This window comes from Nothoprocta perdicaria, unplaced genomic scaffold (assembly GCF_003342845.1).
Source record: "Nothoprocta perdicaria isolate Ctin4 unplaced genomic scaffold, notPer1 scaffold_6, whole genome shotgun sequence".
Lineage (NCBI taxonomy): Eukaryota > Metazoa > Chordata > Aves > Tinamiformes > Tinamidae > Nothoprocta > Nothoprocta perdicaria.
Genome location: NW_020455865.1, coordinates 10,107,907 through 10,121,037, shown reverse-complemented (window position 1 = coordinate 10,121,037; position 13,131 = coordinate 10,107,907). Strand labels below are relative to the sequence as shown.

The 13,131-nt window shown below is 51.5% G+C and overlaps 1 protein-coding gene across 1 annotated transcript in view; it reads right to left on the bottom strand.

The window, feature by feature from the left end:
* Positions 1-6,573: 6,573 nt before the first annotated feature.
* CACNA1B (calcium voltage-gated channel subunit alpha1 B) overlaps positions 6,574-13,131 on the bottom strand; it is a 253,389-nt gene continuing 246,831 nt past the window's right edge. The window contains exons 48-50 of the mRNA XM_026049162.1: positions 11,476-11,683; positions 11,096-11,307; positions 6,574-7,853 (exon numbers count right to left, since the gene is read on the bottom strand). Of these exons, the coding sequence (XP_025904947.1) occupies positions 7,314-7,853; positions 11,096-11,307; positions 11,476-11,683 (960 nt within the window). The 3' untranslated portion in view covers positions 6,574-7,313. The remainder of the gene's footprint in view (positions 7,854-11,095; positions 11,308-11,475; positions 11,684-13,131) is intronic.

The following is a 13,131-nucleotide window of genomic DNA, read 5'->3' as shown; positions in this document are numbered from 1 at the left end:
CCCGCAAGGGTTAACGCCGCCCCTCGTGCTCGCGCTCCGGCTCCTCCCCGGCCGCGCGCGGCGGGGCCGGTGCTCCCGGCCCGGGGCCGCTTTGAGGAGAGGCCGGGCGAGGGGCTCCCTGGCCCTTTGCAGGGTCTGCGTTGGCCCCGGGGTCACCCGCTTCCCTGCCCATCCTGCTGCTGAAATAGCCCTTGCTCTTCCTGGCACTTRCAGGGGTTAAATCCCCCCTCCCCATCTCTTTTTTTCCTCCCACCCGCCCAGGGACCCTAGGAAAAGCGCAGGGAGTTTGCCAGGAGGTGACAGGACTCCTGGCCCTGCGGACACAGGCAGCAGTGCATTACGGGGTGGCCCGTGCAGCCCCGTAGCCCTGCGCTCGTCCTGGGGCACCAGGACCAGGGCCCTGCTGCACATAGCAGAGCCCCCAGTCCCGTGGTGCTGCCGCTGCTCTGCAGAGCACAAGAGGTGGAAGCTGCTGCGGGCAGATGCCTCCAAAACGACTGTTCTGCCAGGGTACTGAGCACAGGCCCTGCTCCTGCGGCCCCACCGCTGTCCCCGCCTGCTCTGCCCCAAGAGACAGCCCCAAAGACCAGCACAAAAGCCCCCCAGAAACGGGCTCAAGCTCGTCTCCAGGCTGCACTAGCGCTTTTCTGCAGCAGGTCCCACATGGAGCCCTGGAGACAGGAAACCTTCTGCAAGGTGTTGCCAGCCCCGGAGCCTCCAGCTGGTGCCGGTGCAGAAGGGACAGGGTGTCCCAGCAGGAGGGACACGGCATCGCTGCTGGCACTAGGCACGGGGCAGTGGGAAACRGGGCTCCTCCCTTTACACCTTCAGCACTGTTTGATCTGGAGAAACGTGGCCCCAGACTCCCTGGCTGGTCAGGGAGCCAGTGCCAAAGGTGCTGGAATCACGCCGTGCCCCTCCAGTGCCTTCCCGTCCAGGCTGCAATAAGGAAGGAGACATTCAAGGACTCCTTTGCTTTGCAGCGCAGAGTGTTTTATTTGCCAAGAACACGTGCCGGGCTTTGGGCCCCCTTCGCAGGCGGTGCCAAAGGCCACTGCTTTACAAGGCCAAGGATCCCCCTGTCCTGCAGGCCCGCAGAAGGTCTCATGCCGCATTCCTTGTCCCTGCCCCCTAGCAGACCTCTGCTGTGCTGGTCCATCCATGTCACAAGGCAGAGGCTTTGCTCTCTTCCACACACCAAATTCCCGCCTTTCAACATCCTCCCCTCCACCAGGAAGAGAAACCTGATCAGAAGAGGGCTGCATTTACCCTGCATGAGCCCTCTCCACTCGGGTCACAGCATCCTTGCAGGAAGGCAATCGCTCACCTGGCTGCATCCCGTAACGCRGCTACATCCGCTCCCTTCTCCGGCCTCCCGTGCCAAAACAAAAGGGGTTAATGCTCCAGGGCTGATTCAGGCTTTTTGTRCAGGAGTGCCCGGATGGGGACCCCCAGCTCCATCCCAGCGGCCCGGGGCGCAGGACAGGCTGCCACAAGTGGAGCAATAATAAAAGCAGCCTCAGACAAAGCCAGAGCCAGGATATTCTGTTTAATAGCAAGCCCAGGAAGTGTAGATGAGGATAAAAATAATAAGCTGCGGTTCCTGGTGCTGTTTGCTTTGCCTTCACACAGCAGTGCCCCGTCAGCACTTCCCAGGTCTCCATCTGCACCTGGTAAAGGTGCTAATCTCCGATGTTCCCCTTAGTTCCTTAGCTCCATCCTCCCTTTTGAATCAGCCTYGGCAGCTCTGTTCCCTCTCACCCTTCTCAGGACTTCACCCACACAAATATTTGCTCGACCTTATCAGCGCCACCCTGCCCGGGGCTTTGCCAAGCTCCTTACAGCTGTCATCACCACCCAGGCCCAGCCCTTTCATCCAGCGGTTATTGCTGCTTTCCTTTGAATCCCCTCCAATTAACCAACATTTCTGCGYGGGAGATGCCAAATTCGGGGTCACCTCCCTAGCACCCCAGAAGGAAACTGTGGGGACACACACACAAAAAGCACCTTCAAGTGACTTTGAGCACCTAGAGATGAAGGTGCCGACCTTGTCCCTGCTGCTGCGCTCAGGGGCTGCGTGACCTCGGGCACCTTGACTCCCTCTGAGGTGTCTCGCTTTCTGCTTTTATCCAAGGAAGACAGAAAGAAAAATAATCAGCAGCCCCTTTGGCAAAATCTCTTGGGAGGTGCTGACAGAGGGTGTTCCCTGAAGGCTCCTTATCCTGCCCAGGCACCTCCAAAAACGGGGCTTTCCCCAGCGGGTGTCAGGCCTGGCCAGGAGGAAGGGCCCGACGGGACTTGCCGCCTCGGAGCGCGCCCGACACCACTGGCACCAGCCGCAAACGCAGCTGGAAGCGGCGACCCGGCCGCGCGGTGCCGAGCACTTCGTGCGGACCGAGCTCCCTGTGCAACGTTCAAGATCCTGCACGTCCTAAGACACGTGTTTTGGGGAAAACGTCCTCAAAGAGGGCAAGGGAAATAAGAGGAGATGAAAYAGCTTTCCCCCTCCCCAGATTTGTTTCTGTAGCATATGAAGAAAGGCCAGAAAATGCTACCCCCTAATGGCAAAGTGAGGAGTGGGGCTCAGAGGCTCATGGAAAGCTCAGGGTTTTGCCGATAGGAAGTTCAGGCTTTACTGGCAGTGGCTGCTTTTCTCTCGAACCAGCACAAAACCAGGGCTGATCACTTGGGGTCCCAGGTCCCGTGTGGCGCCGCGCGAGGTCCTGCGCGTGGGGTCCCCTCTGCAGGTGCCGCTGCCCCATCCCCAAAGCCGCTGCTGGCAGCACCACTGCCGGGCTCGTCAACAGCAAGAGCAGAGCGCAGGGGACACAGACCTCCAGAGCCCCCAAGCCCTGCAGGGTTACAGCCCGCCCGGGGCTGTTGGGCTGTTTTTGGGACCCCCCTGGGACACCCATCCGGAGGACAGACGTTCACGTGATGCCCAGGCAGGTCCCAGCTCCACCGATAGCTGAGGTAGAGCCCAGGCCCTGGCATCTCCACAGAGCTGAGGAGCACGCGGAGCCTCCAGCTCCTCTGTTTTCCAAACCTTCCCCGTTCCGCCACTGCACATGCTGATAAGCACCCATTTGTTGGGAATATCTTGGAAAACTGACTGGGAACGGCCCTCCTCTCCCCTCGGCTCCTCTGTGCGCAGCCCCGGGCAGAGGAGCTGCAGCGGGAGCAGTGACCGCGTCGGCCTCCGCTGCGACTTACTCAGAGCAGCCAGAACCCCCTTCTCCGGGCTGCGTCCTGCGCAGGGCAAGCTGCGGCAGCGCGAGGCTCAGGGGCCTCTCAGCAGCTCTTACCACCCTTGTATTTAACGGGTATTATTTCAGGCTGTGCCCACGGCAAGCCCCTCCGGCCGCCCCGTTTCCATGCCCATCCCGGGCAGCAGCGGGGAGGCTCGCTAGGAGTGGGGAAGGGTTTAATGAAGGAGCCAGAGGGAGTTGCACGCCCAACGCTTTCACACATCAACAATCAAGAGAAACGTCCCTCTGTCAAAAATAACATAAATAAATGAGTGCAAAGCTGCAGGACTCAACTGCTGTTAGGATCAGGTTTTGCCCTTTTTTTTTTTTTTTTTTGGTAATCCTCAACTTAAATTATGTGATTTTTTGCTGCCTGTTGGACTCCAGGAATTGGAATCTCCTCACTGGATCCACATGAGAGAGGCAAATTTGCAAAGAGCTCCCTACTCAAACCGAGCACCTGTGAAGCTAGGCACACTGCACACACCGGCTTGGGATTGGAAAGGTTTTTTTTTTGCTAAGTTTTTATTTTAATTCAAGGACTTTGCTTCATACAAAATGTAATTGTAGAAACAACTGCAGAATTCAAAGTTTGGCTGATAAATATTACTCAGGCAGCAAACTAGGCAATCACAGAACCTTTTTTTTTCTTCTTTTTCTTTTTCTCCTTTTTTTTGGGTAAAGTTCCAAGTTTTGTTGCATGGTTGGAACTTGTATAATTTTTAACACTGTTTTTTTAAATATAAAGTTTTGCAACAAACCCCCAATTTATATCAAATATAATTAAAAATTAACAACTGAGGAATACATTGTATCAAAAAAGTACGAAGATAAACATTTTCCATGCACATACTTTTTATATATATGTATATATGTATATATTTTACATGCAAACATTACTTATTCAAAGTACAGCCACTACGAGACTGGTTCTGGATGCAGAAAACTGATTGGTGCATTTCAAGTTTGGCAACTCACTATGAGAATCCTTGGAAATATTACGTATGCATTTAAGAGACAGCATTGAGGCTGTAAAAATATATAGGAAAAGGGTTATGAACAATTGTGGTCAGGCTTGTCTGTCACTGTCGTCATTTGAAGCAACAACCCCTATGAGACGGGTGGAGAATTGGACAACTTGCGGCTCTGCTTCGGGTTCTACAGAGGAATTGAATGATCCAAMGCCATGGCCTGGCTGTGCGCTTCCAGATGGTTTTATTAGTATTAGAGGCTGTGGGGTTTAATATCTCAAAGGATTAAGGAAGGGGAAAGGCAGAGTGAAGAAAAGACAAGATATTTCAATACAGAAAGACATCTCTTTTGCTTTCCAGCGTGGGTACAATGTTTGCATGCACTGTCAGAGAGATTTCTTCTTCCCTCTCCTTTACTTCGTGGAGTAAAATAGTAATTTTTTTTTCTTTAAAATTTCAAATAAAGTGTTTGTGCCTTCATATAAGGAAAAAAATGTATAAAACATTTGGTCACAATCATGCTGAAGCCTGAAACAGGAAAATCCAGCAGATAAAGCTACAGAATGGATGAAGGTCTTTTCTGTTTGTCTGTTGTTTTAATTTGTTTCCTTACGTGTCATCTTGTTGCATAGCCCTCCGTTTGCAGGTTACGGCCGTTATCCATAGCGTACCTCTGGCCGCTGCACTTCCTTCTGTCAAAGTGYATGGAAAGACCGCGGCAGAGGAACAGATCTGCGCTCTCCTTGAGCAGAATCCAGGGATGAGATTGGCCAGAGATTCTTAGTGAAAACCCAAACAAACAAACAAACAAACGAAAAACAACGGAGAACGGGGCAAACCTGGTTGAATTTCCTCAACACAGAAGCTACAGGAGATGTTAAGAACSGCCCTACAACAGACTGCTCCCACAGGAAGCGGGGAGACTTTGCTGAAAGCGTTTAGAGACCTCCTGAGCTTTTAGTGAAGTCCTATGCCCTACTCTACCTTAGCAACAAAACGAATCTCCAGGGTCCTCCAGGGTCTCTACCTGCCCATAGCGACGGCTTGCCCTATCTATAGAAGTTTCACAGTTCCGGTGCTTGGTAGATGCTCCAAAAATTACATCTAGCCAACAAGGTCTCCTCTTCCCTCTCGTGGTGTTCGGTGATGAACCCCTCTGGCACTGACAACTCGCAACCTCCCACCTTTCCTTCTTCAGCCTTTTCTCCATGTCCTATGCGTCTTCAGTCCTCCTGGCCTCACCGTGCCCCACACGTGCCATCSAGCCATCCACGGACACCAGGTCCCGTCGGGGAGCTCCTTCCAGCCCTTCTTGCCCCTTGCTGGCGGCCTATTGCGCTTGTCCCTTTCCCAGGCTCAAAGTGCAGAAATCCACACGTGCACAAAATAAAGGGATTGTCCAACAGAAGAGTCAGTGTAAGAACACAGAAATCTCATCCCTGAGAATCAGAGTTAGAGGTTTTCTTTTTTTTTCTTTTTTTTCTTTTTTTTTTTTTTTTGTCTTTTAAACAGGCAATAAAAACAAGACTCTCTCCAACTGCCCTCAACACAAACTACGCAGCACAGAACACGGCTGGAGCCTTCACAGCCCAACTAGGACTCAACATGCAGTGTGAAAAACGCTACTTTTCCTGGGAGAGCATCCCGGYGGCTGCTCCGTGTGCATCTCCCCCGTGGGCCTGAAACTCTCCTCAATGAGCAAAGGCCATTTTCGTGCCCCAGAAACGCTCCTCTCCCGCTCCCAGCGAGTACTAAAATAAATAAAAGGCCAACAAAACCCAAGCCAACCCCAAAGCGTGCTTGCCTTCCCCACTATAAGCTTCCAACCTGGTCCTTGAAGACGCTGTCCAACGAGCGGAGAGGTCGGGACACGCGGGGCCGGACGCCCCCTCTGCCCTCCCTCCCGCCCTGCCTTCCCTCCCCGCGCGTCCCGGACCACTGACGCCTTGAAGCAAGAGGTTGCATCGTCGCTGTGAAAGATTTCAAAGGTTAGGCACTTAGTAGTGAACAACTGGAGCATTCGGTAGAAACGGTGGGACCTGGAATGACAAYTGGACTAATTCTCTACATAAAGAGTATTTTTTTTCTTTTTTCTTTTTTTTTGTTTACTGTACAATTTACAAAAATGCACACAATGAAAAGTTAAAGTTCTATCTAATAGCTTGATATAAAACCAATAACATTTCTTTTTCTCACCCCTATGCTTTTTTCTCCTTTTTTCCCCATTTTTAAGTTTTTTTTGTGGGGTTTTTTTTTTTTTTTTTTTTTTTTTTTTTTTGCTAAATCAAGCTTATATTGTAAACAAGACAAAACAGTGAGGGCATGTTGCAGTCGACAGGAGAGAGGGGGACAGAGAGAAAAGTTTCAGCAGCATGGACACAGTCCTTACAGAGTAGCTCTCCGGTGGCTTAACCGTGTGTCGTCGTGAAGGATCCAAAGTGGGGGGGAAAGGAGAAGGGGTGGGCGTGCGGCGGCGCCCAAGCAGAGCCCCGGGGGCGCGGGGTTTTCTCAGCTCCAGGCGCGCGGGCGGCTCCGAACATCGAGTCCCRAGGGACCGTCCTTTGTTCTCCCTCACGTCTCCCCTCTCCCAGCATCCAGGCAGGGCTCTTCCCCCTTCGCCTCAAGCAAGGCAAAACGGGATTCAACCTGGTCCGCGGGYCTGCCCATCTCCCTCCCCGACCGGGAACCAGACACCAGAAGGAAGCAAAGACGACGCAGCCCAATGACYGAGCGACGCCAGTCGCGGCAGGAGTCGCAGTCCCAGTCGCGCTGTGCACGGAGCGGCGTCGCGCTCGTGGCTCAGGTTCCGCCTGCAGCTCCAAYGAGACAAGGCAGGAGGGAGGCGGGCGAGCGCCGGGGCACGCGGTGGCTCCCCGCGACCCTTCCTTCTTCGTGGAGTTTGTCTAGTGCAACGAAAACAAAGAGAGAGGAGAGCGGCCGCGCGGGCGTCTCGCTCGGAGGGGCTCAGGCCGTCGGGCAGAGCAGTCCTCGCGGCCGCGGCGGCCGCCCTGCCTGGCCCTGGGCCCTTGCGGGGCTGGGTGCACAGCCTTCCGGATGATAAAACTCATCGATTTTAAGGGGCTTCGCCACGACACTAGCACCAGTCATCCTCATCAGCCTCGTGGTAATAACTGCGTCCTCTGGTGCCTGTCCCCGGGCCTGTGTTGAGGCCCAGGGTGTAATGGTAGCCATTGGGGACCCGACGGATTTGGTGCGACTGGGAGGTCAAGGAGGAGACGTAGGAAGTCCTTGAGGACCTGCCCGAGTTGGTGGCGACGGCCTCCTCGAAGGTGAGCGTGTCCTCCGGCGCGGCGCGGCAGGGGCTGTCGCCGTCGCCGCGGTGGCCCAGGTAGGGGTCGGAGCCGATGCGCGCCACGGTGGCGGCGGGCTGGCCCGCGGCGTCGCCGCGCAGCAGGGCGTTGTGCTCCGAGAGGCCGCGGCTCAGGCGGCCCGGCRAGAAGGGCGGCAGGCCGCTTGGCGAGCTGCCGAAGTGCACGGGCGAGGAGTGCGCYGTCTTGTACGTGATGCTGGGGCGGGGGGTCAGTGGAGTCTGAGGGAGCTGCCTCCGACCCCGGCAGGGGGTACTAGCACCAGATGTCGACAGCAAGGGGCTCCCATTAACTGAACCACTGCCCTACACGAAAATTGGAACAAAGCAAATCAAAAATAAAAAAGGGAAACGGCGGACGAACACAGAGGCGGGCRGGGGCAAAACAGAAGGGCAAGCGACAGGGAGGAAGAGACAAGTCACAAGAGGGAAGAAAAGCAAAAAAGAGAGAGTTTAGACGAGCACAGTCAAGGGGAAGGAGGTTCTCAAGCGATAACTAGACGGGAGATGTGGAGAGCCAGGGGACTGGAGTTCTGGGAGCAGTAGATAGGAACAGAAACGATCAGAGCATCGGTAGGACGCAAACTGGCAGACGGCGCCGACAGAGGGACAGTGTCGGCAGGAGACGTGGGCCCGGCATGCGCCTTACCTGCGCGGCCGCGACGGTGCGCACGGACACCGCGACCGCCGCACCCTGCGCAGCGACGCCACGTGCGCCGCCGAGGAGGAGAAGTTTTGCACGGAGAAATTTTGCTTTTGGCTGTCAAAAGCAGGCGGTTTGGAAGGAGCACTTTGGGGTTGATTTGTTTTCATTGTTTGGGGTATTAAATGTGTTTTGACTAAATAGCCCCTTCTTGCAAAGCCTCAAAAGCATTCACTCTTAACTTCAGCAAAGGGGTTCTTTAAAGAAAAATACTGCAATGCCTGGTCAGCTTCTGCTAGTTAACATATTACATTTAGTTTTTGAATGGCAGGCGACTGGCAGCTTTTCACGTTAGTAATAGCGACGTGCGGGAGTGAACTGAGCTACACCATGGGAAAAATGACGTGAGGGAGAGGAACAGGCTCTGGTTTGGCTATTTCTATTTACATCCACCCAGGACAGTATGTGAATAACCCTGCAAGTGTGTTTTAACATCCTTGAGTCTTTGGTGACTTAACCTTTCCCGATGAGACCTTTCATTTCCATGGCACGTCTTTGCCTTTCCTCTGAAACTATCAAGTTGTTGCTTGCTTGGCTATCAATCACTACTTGTTCTGCTCTGCCTCCRCTTCCCCGGGCATTTTGAGGGAAAGGTGGTGGATATCAGAGGCCAGAAACTGCTTTTCCTTTTRCTTTTCTTCCTTTGGCCCCTCTTCCCTTCTCTGGCAGCACCACGTTTGCTGTTAMAGACCTGCAGTAGGTCCCTGTGCTAAAGATTAACAGATCCCAAATGCTCCAACTGACTGCTGTGTCACCATTCACAGCAGGGTAAAAAAACTGAGCGGCTGCCCCGTATGAGGAAAACCCTGGAAGATCCCGGGACATCAGCCTGCGGTATAAAGCCAGTTTGGGGAACGTACTTGTTTAGCACTCAAAATGCCAATAAAACCAAGCAGAATTAACTTCCTTTGACAAGTATTAAAATGGCCAAGAATACTTTTTTGTAAGATGTTAAAATTTCTTCAATCCAGGAATCTAATTGTGAGCTAAGATAATGACTTTTTCATGCTATAACATCCTCCTCCTTTTTTTTTTTTTTTTTTTCCAAACACCCAAATCTCCCATCGTATCATATTTCTAAAAAATTAAATAAACAGAAAGTTTTTCATATCTTTATTGTGGAATGGATTTTTCGTTTACCAATTCACCTGGACTAAACAGGAAACGGTAGAAACTAGAAAACTAGTTTCCTTTCCTAACTAGTAAACTAGTTTCCTTAGTTAGGGAACTAAGAAGAAACACAAACATTTCTATTTGGGTCAAACAAAGCATTTGGAGTTGGCCCCAATGAAATATTTTTCCCTCTTTTTTTGCACAAAAATCTCTGGGGAATTTCTTTTCGATCCAAACGTGTCTTTGGATATTTGGCTTGACTCTAGCTGGAACCAACCTACGTTTTYGGTGGACTGAGCCAGAGGTGGCCTCGTTCTGTCTGAGAAACCAGGGAAACGTGCTGTGCCAGGCCTGACCCTTGGTAAAAGCTGAGTCTCCCAAGGAAAGGGAAGAGCTAACAAAGAAAATGCTTGAGCGTTAACAAGCACGTTGTTATTGAGCCAAAATACAGCAGGAAACGAGTGACAGAGCATCTCAGAGACTCCTTGTGAACACAAACAGTCTTCAGCTCAGCTCATTAGGACACAAATGATATGCTGGTTTGACTATTTTTATAATCTTTTTTTCCTGATATGACTAGGAAATGTATTAACAGCTCCACTGAAGGCAGGTAAAATGCAAATCAACATAATCCTTAGACACTAAAAGAACTGTCTTTCTCTGCTCCTCACTAAATCTACACAGGACACGAAGGACAACACAGTCTTCACTGCAACTGGGGGATCAGGTTTGCAAAGGCAAGCGACACTCTAATAACAAACTCTTATTAACTATGGGCAACTTTCAGTTTTTTAGTTATGCCATACGTGGCATTTAAAGCTCGGGCAAGGGGAGCAAGCAAGGAAGTTACATTGCTGAAAGCAATGTCATCTCACCATCTCTCAAAGTAAAGAGAGAAATTAAGAAAGAAAAAAAAAGTCCTCTGAAAAAAGCATGAAGGCCATTTAGGCTCTGTCAGTTCCCTCTTGGATCCTGCTTTTTCCTATGTTCCCACTCTCTATTACCTTGATTTCTCCTTCCAGCTAGAGAACAGATTTGCAGATTTATTTGACACCAGGGCAAAATGACTTTTTCATTTCAGCTTTCAGAGACCATGTGAAAATTAACCTGTTCCACCAAGGGGACAGCTCCAAAGCCCACACAGCCTTAAGGGCAAGTTATTGAGATTGCTTCATGAGCAAACCCTACTGAAACCACCAAGGTATCAGGGCTAAACGTGGTGCTGGCTCTCAGGAGTCATCCTTTCCACGCTGTGCTATACTGGATTATACCACGATGGCATGGATTTATTTCATAGTCACCAATGTTTGCAGCACYGGACAGCTGTAGATGCTAAATTAACAAATCTGGCAGGGCAAAGGCTTAGTTCAGCAGACCAGTGCAGCTTTCCACTCCACATTACTGATCTGCCTTGGCTCAAACAAGCTTTTTTCCATCTCCATCAAGTCGGGCCCATTCCCAGGTCTCCCAGGCTGCTCTGCACCTGGCTAACTGAAGCTGTTATCAAGGGGGATCTCTGTGAATGCATTGACTCCATGCTTTAGTAGAAGGCTATTAAGAGAGACATCAAGGGACAATATTTCCAACCTTGGGCTGGATCTGAAGCAGCAAGCAGCATCTGAAAGGTTTTATCTGCTGCTGCCTGGCATTCCCCATTCTCTCTGGTTATTTTAAGTGAAACACAATCAAAGGCATGTACCTTTGGGTTCTTTCCCCACCCTGCTCTCCTCACCTGTCTGTGTGGACCTTGCTCTGGCCCTCCATTGGGTGAGGTGGGCCTGCTTTGATCAGCAGACTTGGGCTGAGAACGGTCCCGGCTGCCGTAGCGGTCGCAGGAGTAGAAGCGYTGTTTTTCAGAGGAGGAGGAAGAGTGCTGCTTCCTCTCTTGGGATCGACCACGCTCCTGCTTCTTATCCTTGGAGGAAGACTCACTGGACTGAGCCACTGCAAGGAAAACATTGGTTGAGGCGTTGATGGCCAATGATCCTTTGAACAGACGGAATGTCCAGGTGTGAGAGAYGGGAGCCATTCCACACATGCAGATGGGGCTTCAAATCCACACGGAGGAAAAGCTGCCCTCCCCAACACAACACCACCATGCGCCTTACTCACCAGCTTCCCCGTCGGCCAGCTGATGCGGGGACCTGTCCACGGACTTCTGCTTCTTTTCCTTCCGCCGGTGGCAGCGGTGGTGGTGGTGGTGATGAACCTGCTCCGGCGGCATGCGCTCCAAGGAGTACTCGTAGAGGTGCATGGCGTGGGGACGCTGCGGGGCCAGCGTGGAGATGGAGCGCTTCATGGGGCTCGTGTCCGGGATGGGCTGCAAGGCACACGGAGGGACAGCAGCAGTGTGAGAGGGCAGGCCCTGCACCATGGTTAGCTGTTCAGCCCCCAGCACGGGAGGGGTTTTACAGTGAGGGACGGGGCAAGGAGGGAAASGAGAAAAATGGTCAAGTATGTATAACAAATGGGCAGAAGGACTTGTGGAATGGTAGATCTGGTGCTAAACGGGAGGAGCAAACGAGATCTGCATTTGCTGAAATGGGCTTTTCTCTAGCGTTGTGCCCACAGGTACAATATGCAGCACTTGACACCAAACACAGCATCACAGGGGTCAGCAGGACATTAGCAGGGCCACAGGGCAGCACAGTAGCCAAGCATCTCACAAAGTTCTCCAAGACTAGTGTCACTGAAAGCTACTTCAGGGCCCAGAAAACTCTGAACAGGAAAGTGTGAAAAACAGTTCTGGGTATCACCTAGAGAAGAAAATCAGCAATAAGAAGTGAGCAAGGTATAGGCCATTTGGTAATCACATCTGAGGCATCAGATAAGCATCTGAGGATGCTTATCAAACTTCTAAATTCTGACTTCTTGTCCTATCATTGCTCTACCAAAACCTAATAGCAAGGGCAAGCAGGATAGCAAGCCTCCACTCCAATTCTACCAGGACTTACCCAGAAACGGCTTCTCAGGCTCATTATTGCTGTTTTCGTGTTATTTGTGGCTAAAAGGTAAATCATGAGATCTCTGTGCAGACTAATACAACCTCCCATGGGCAAAGCTGAGCCACATCCCCATGCCAGCAGCAGCTTGGGACTCTGTTCCCTTCCCTTTGGGCTCAAAGCCTTGCAAAATGCTCTGCAGAAAGCACACAAGTATCTTGTAAGACACCAATTCTCAGAGCTTTTCACTGCCTCACTACTCAGCCACCATTTATAAGGCTCTTATAAAACAAGCAAAATGATTTTCCTGTTCTTGCACTTTGCTGGCATCCAGGTGCTTTGCAGACTGCTCTGAGGAGGAGACAGATCTTCACTCATCCTCTAGAGGCTTCCCTGGGTCTGTTGTTACATAAAAGCTGCTTGGTAGAGGGGAGACCTCAAGCCGCCGCAGTCTGCCCTGCCGAGAAAGGAGCTCAGGATGTCCCTCAGTCCTTTAGGTCTTAACACTTGTTTGAATCCTCAAATGAAGCCCTGTTCTGTTCTAGCAGAACATTTACTTTGTTCACTGTAACCTTTTCAAAGAGCCTTGTATTATTTTTACTGTCTACGCAATTTTGCTTGCTTATTACCCAGGAATTCAGATCTCAGCTGCCCTGTGATATTTACRTAATGCAAAGCTGGGTGTTTTGCAGCTCTGGTCATTACTTTGAATGCAAAGAACTGCTTTGCTTCCTTCAGCATGCTGTAGGAAGCTTGTCCTGCACACAAAGTTGCAAGCTGAGCCGAGTTTTATTTGCCATTCCCTCTCTTTCAGGCCAGTCATCCC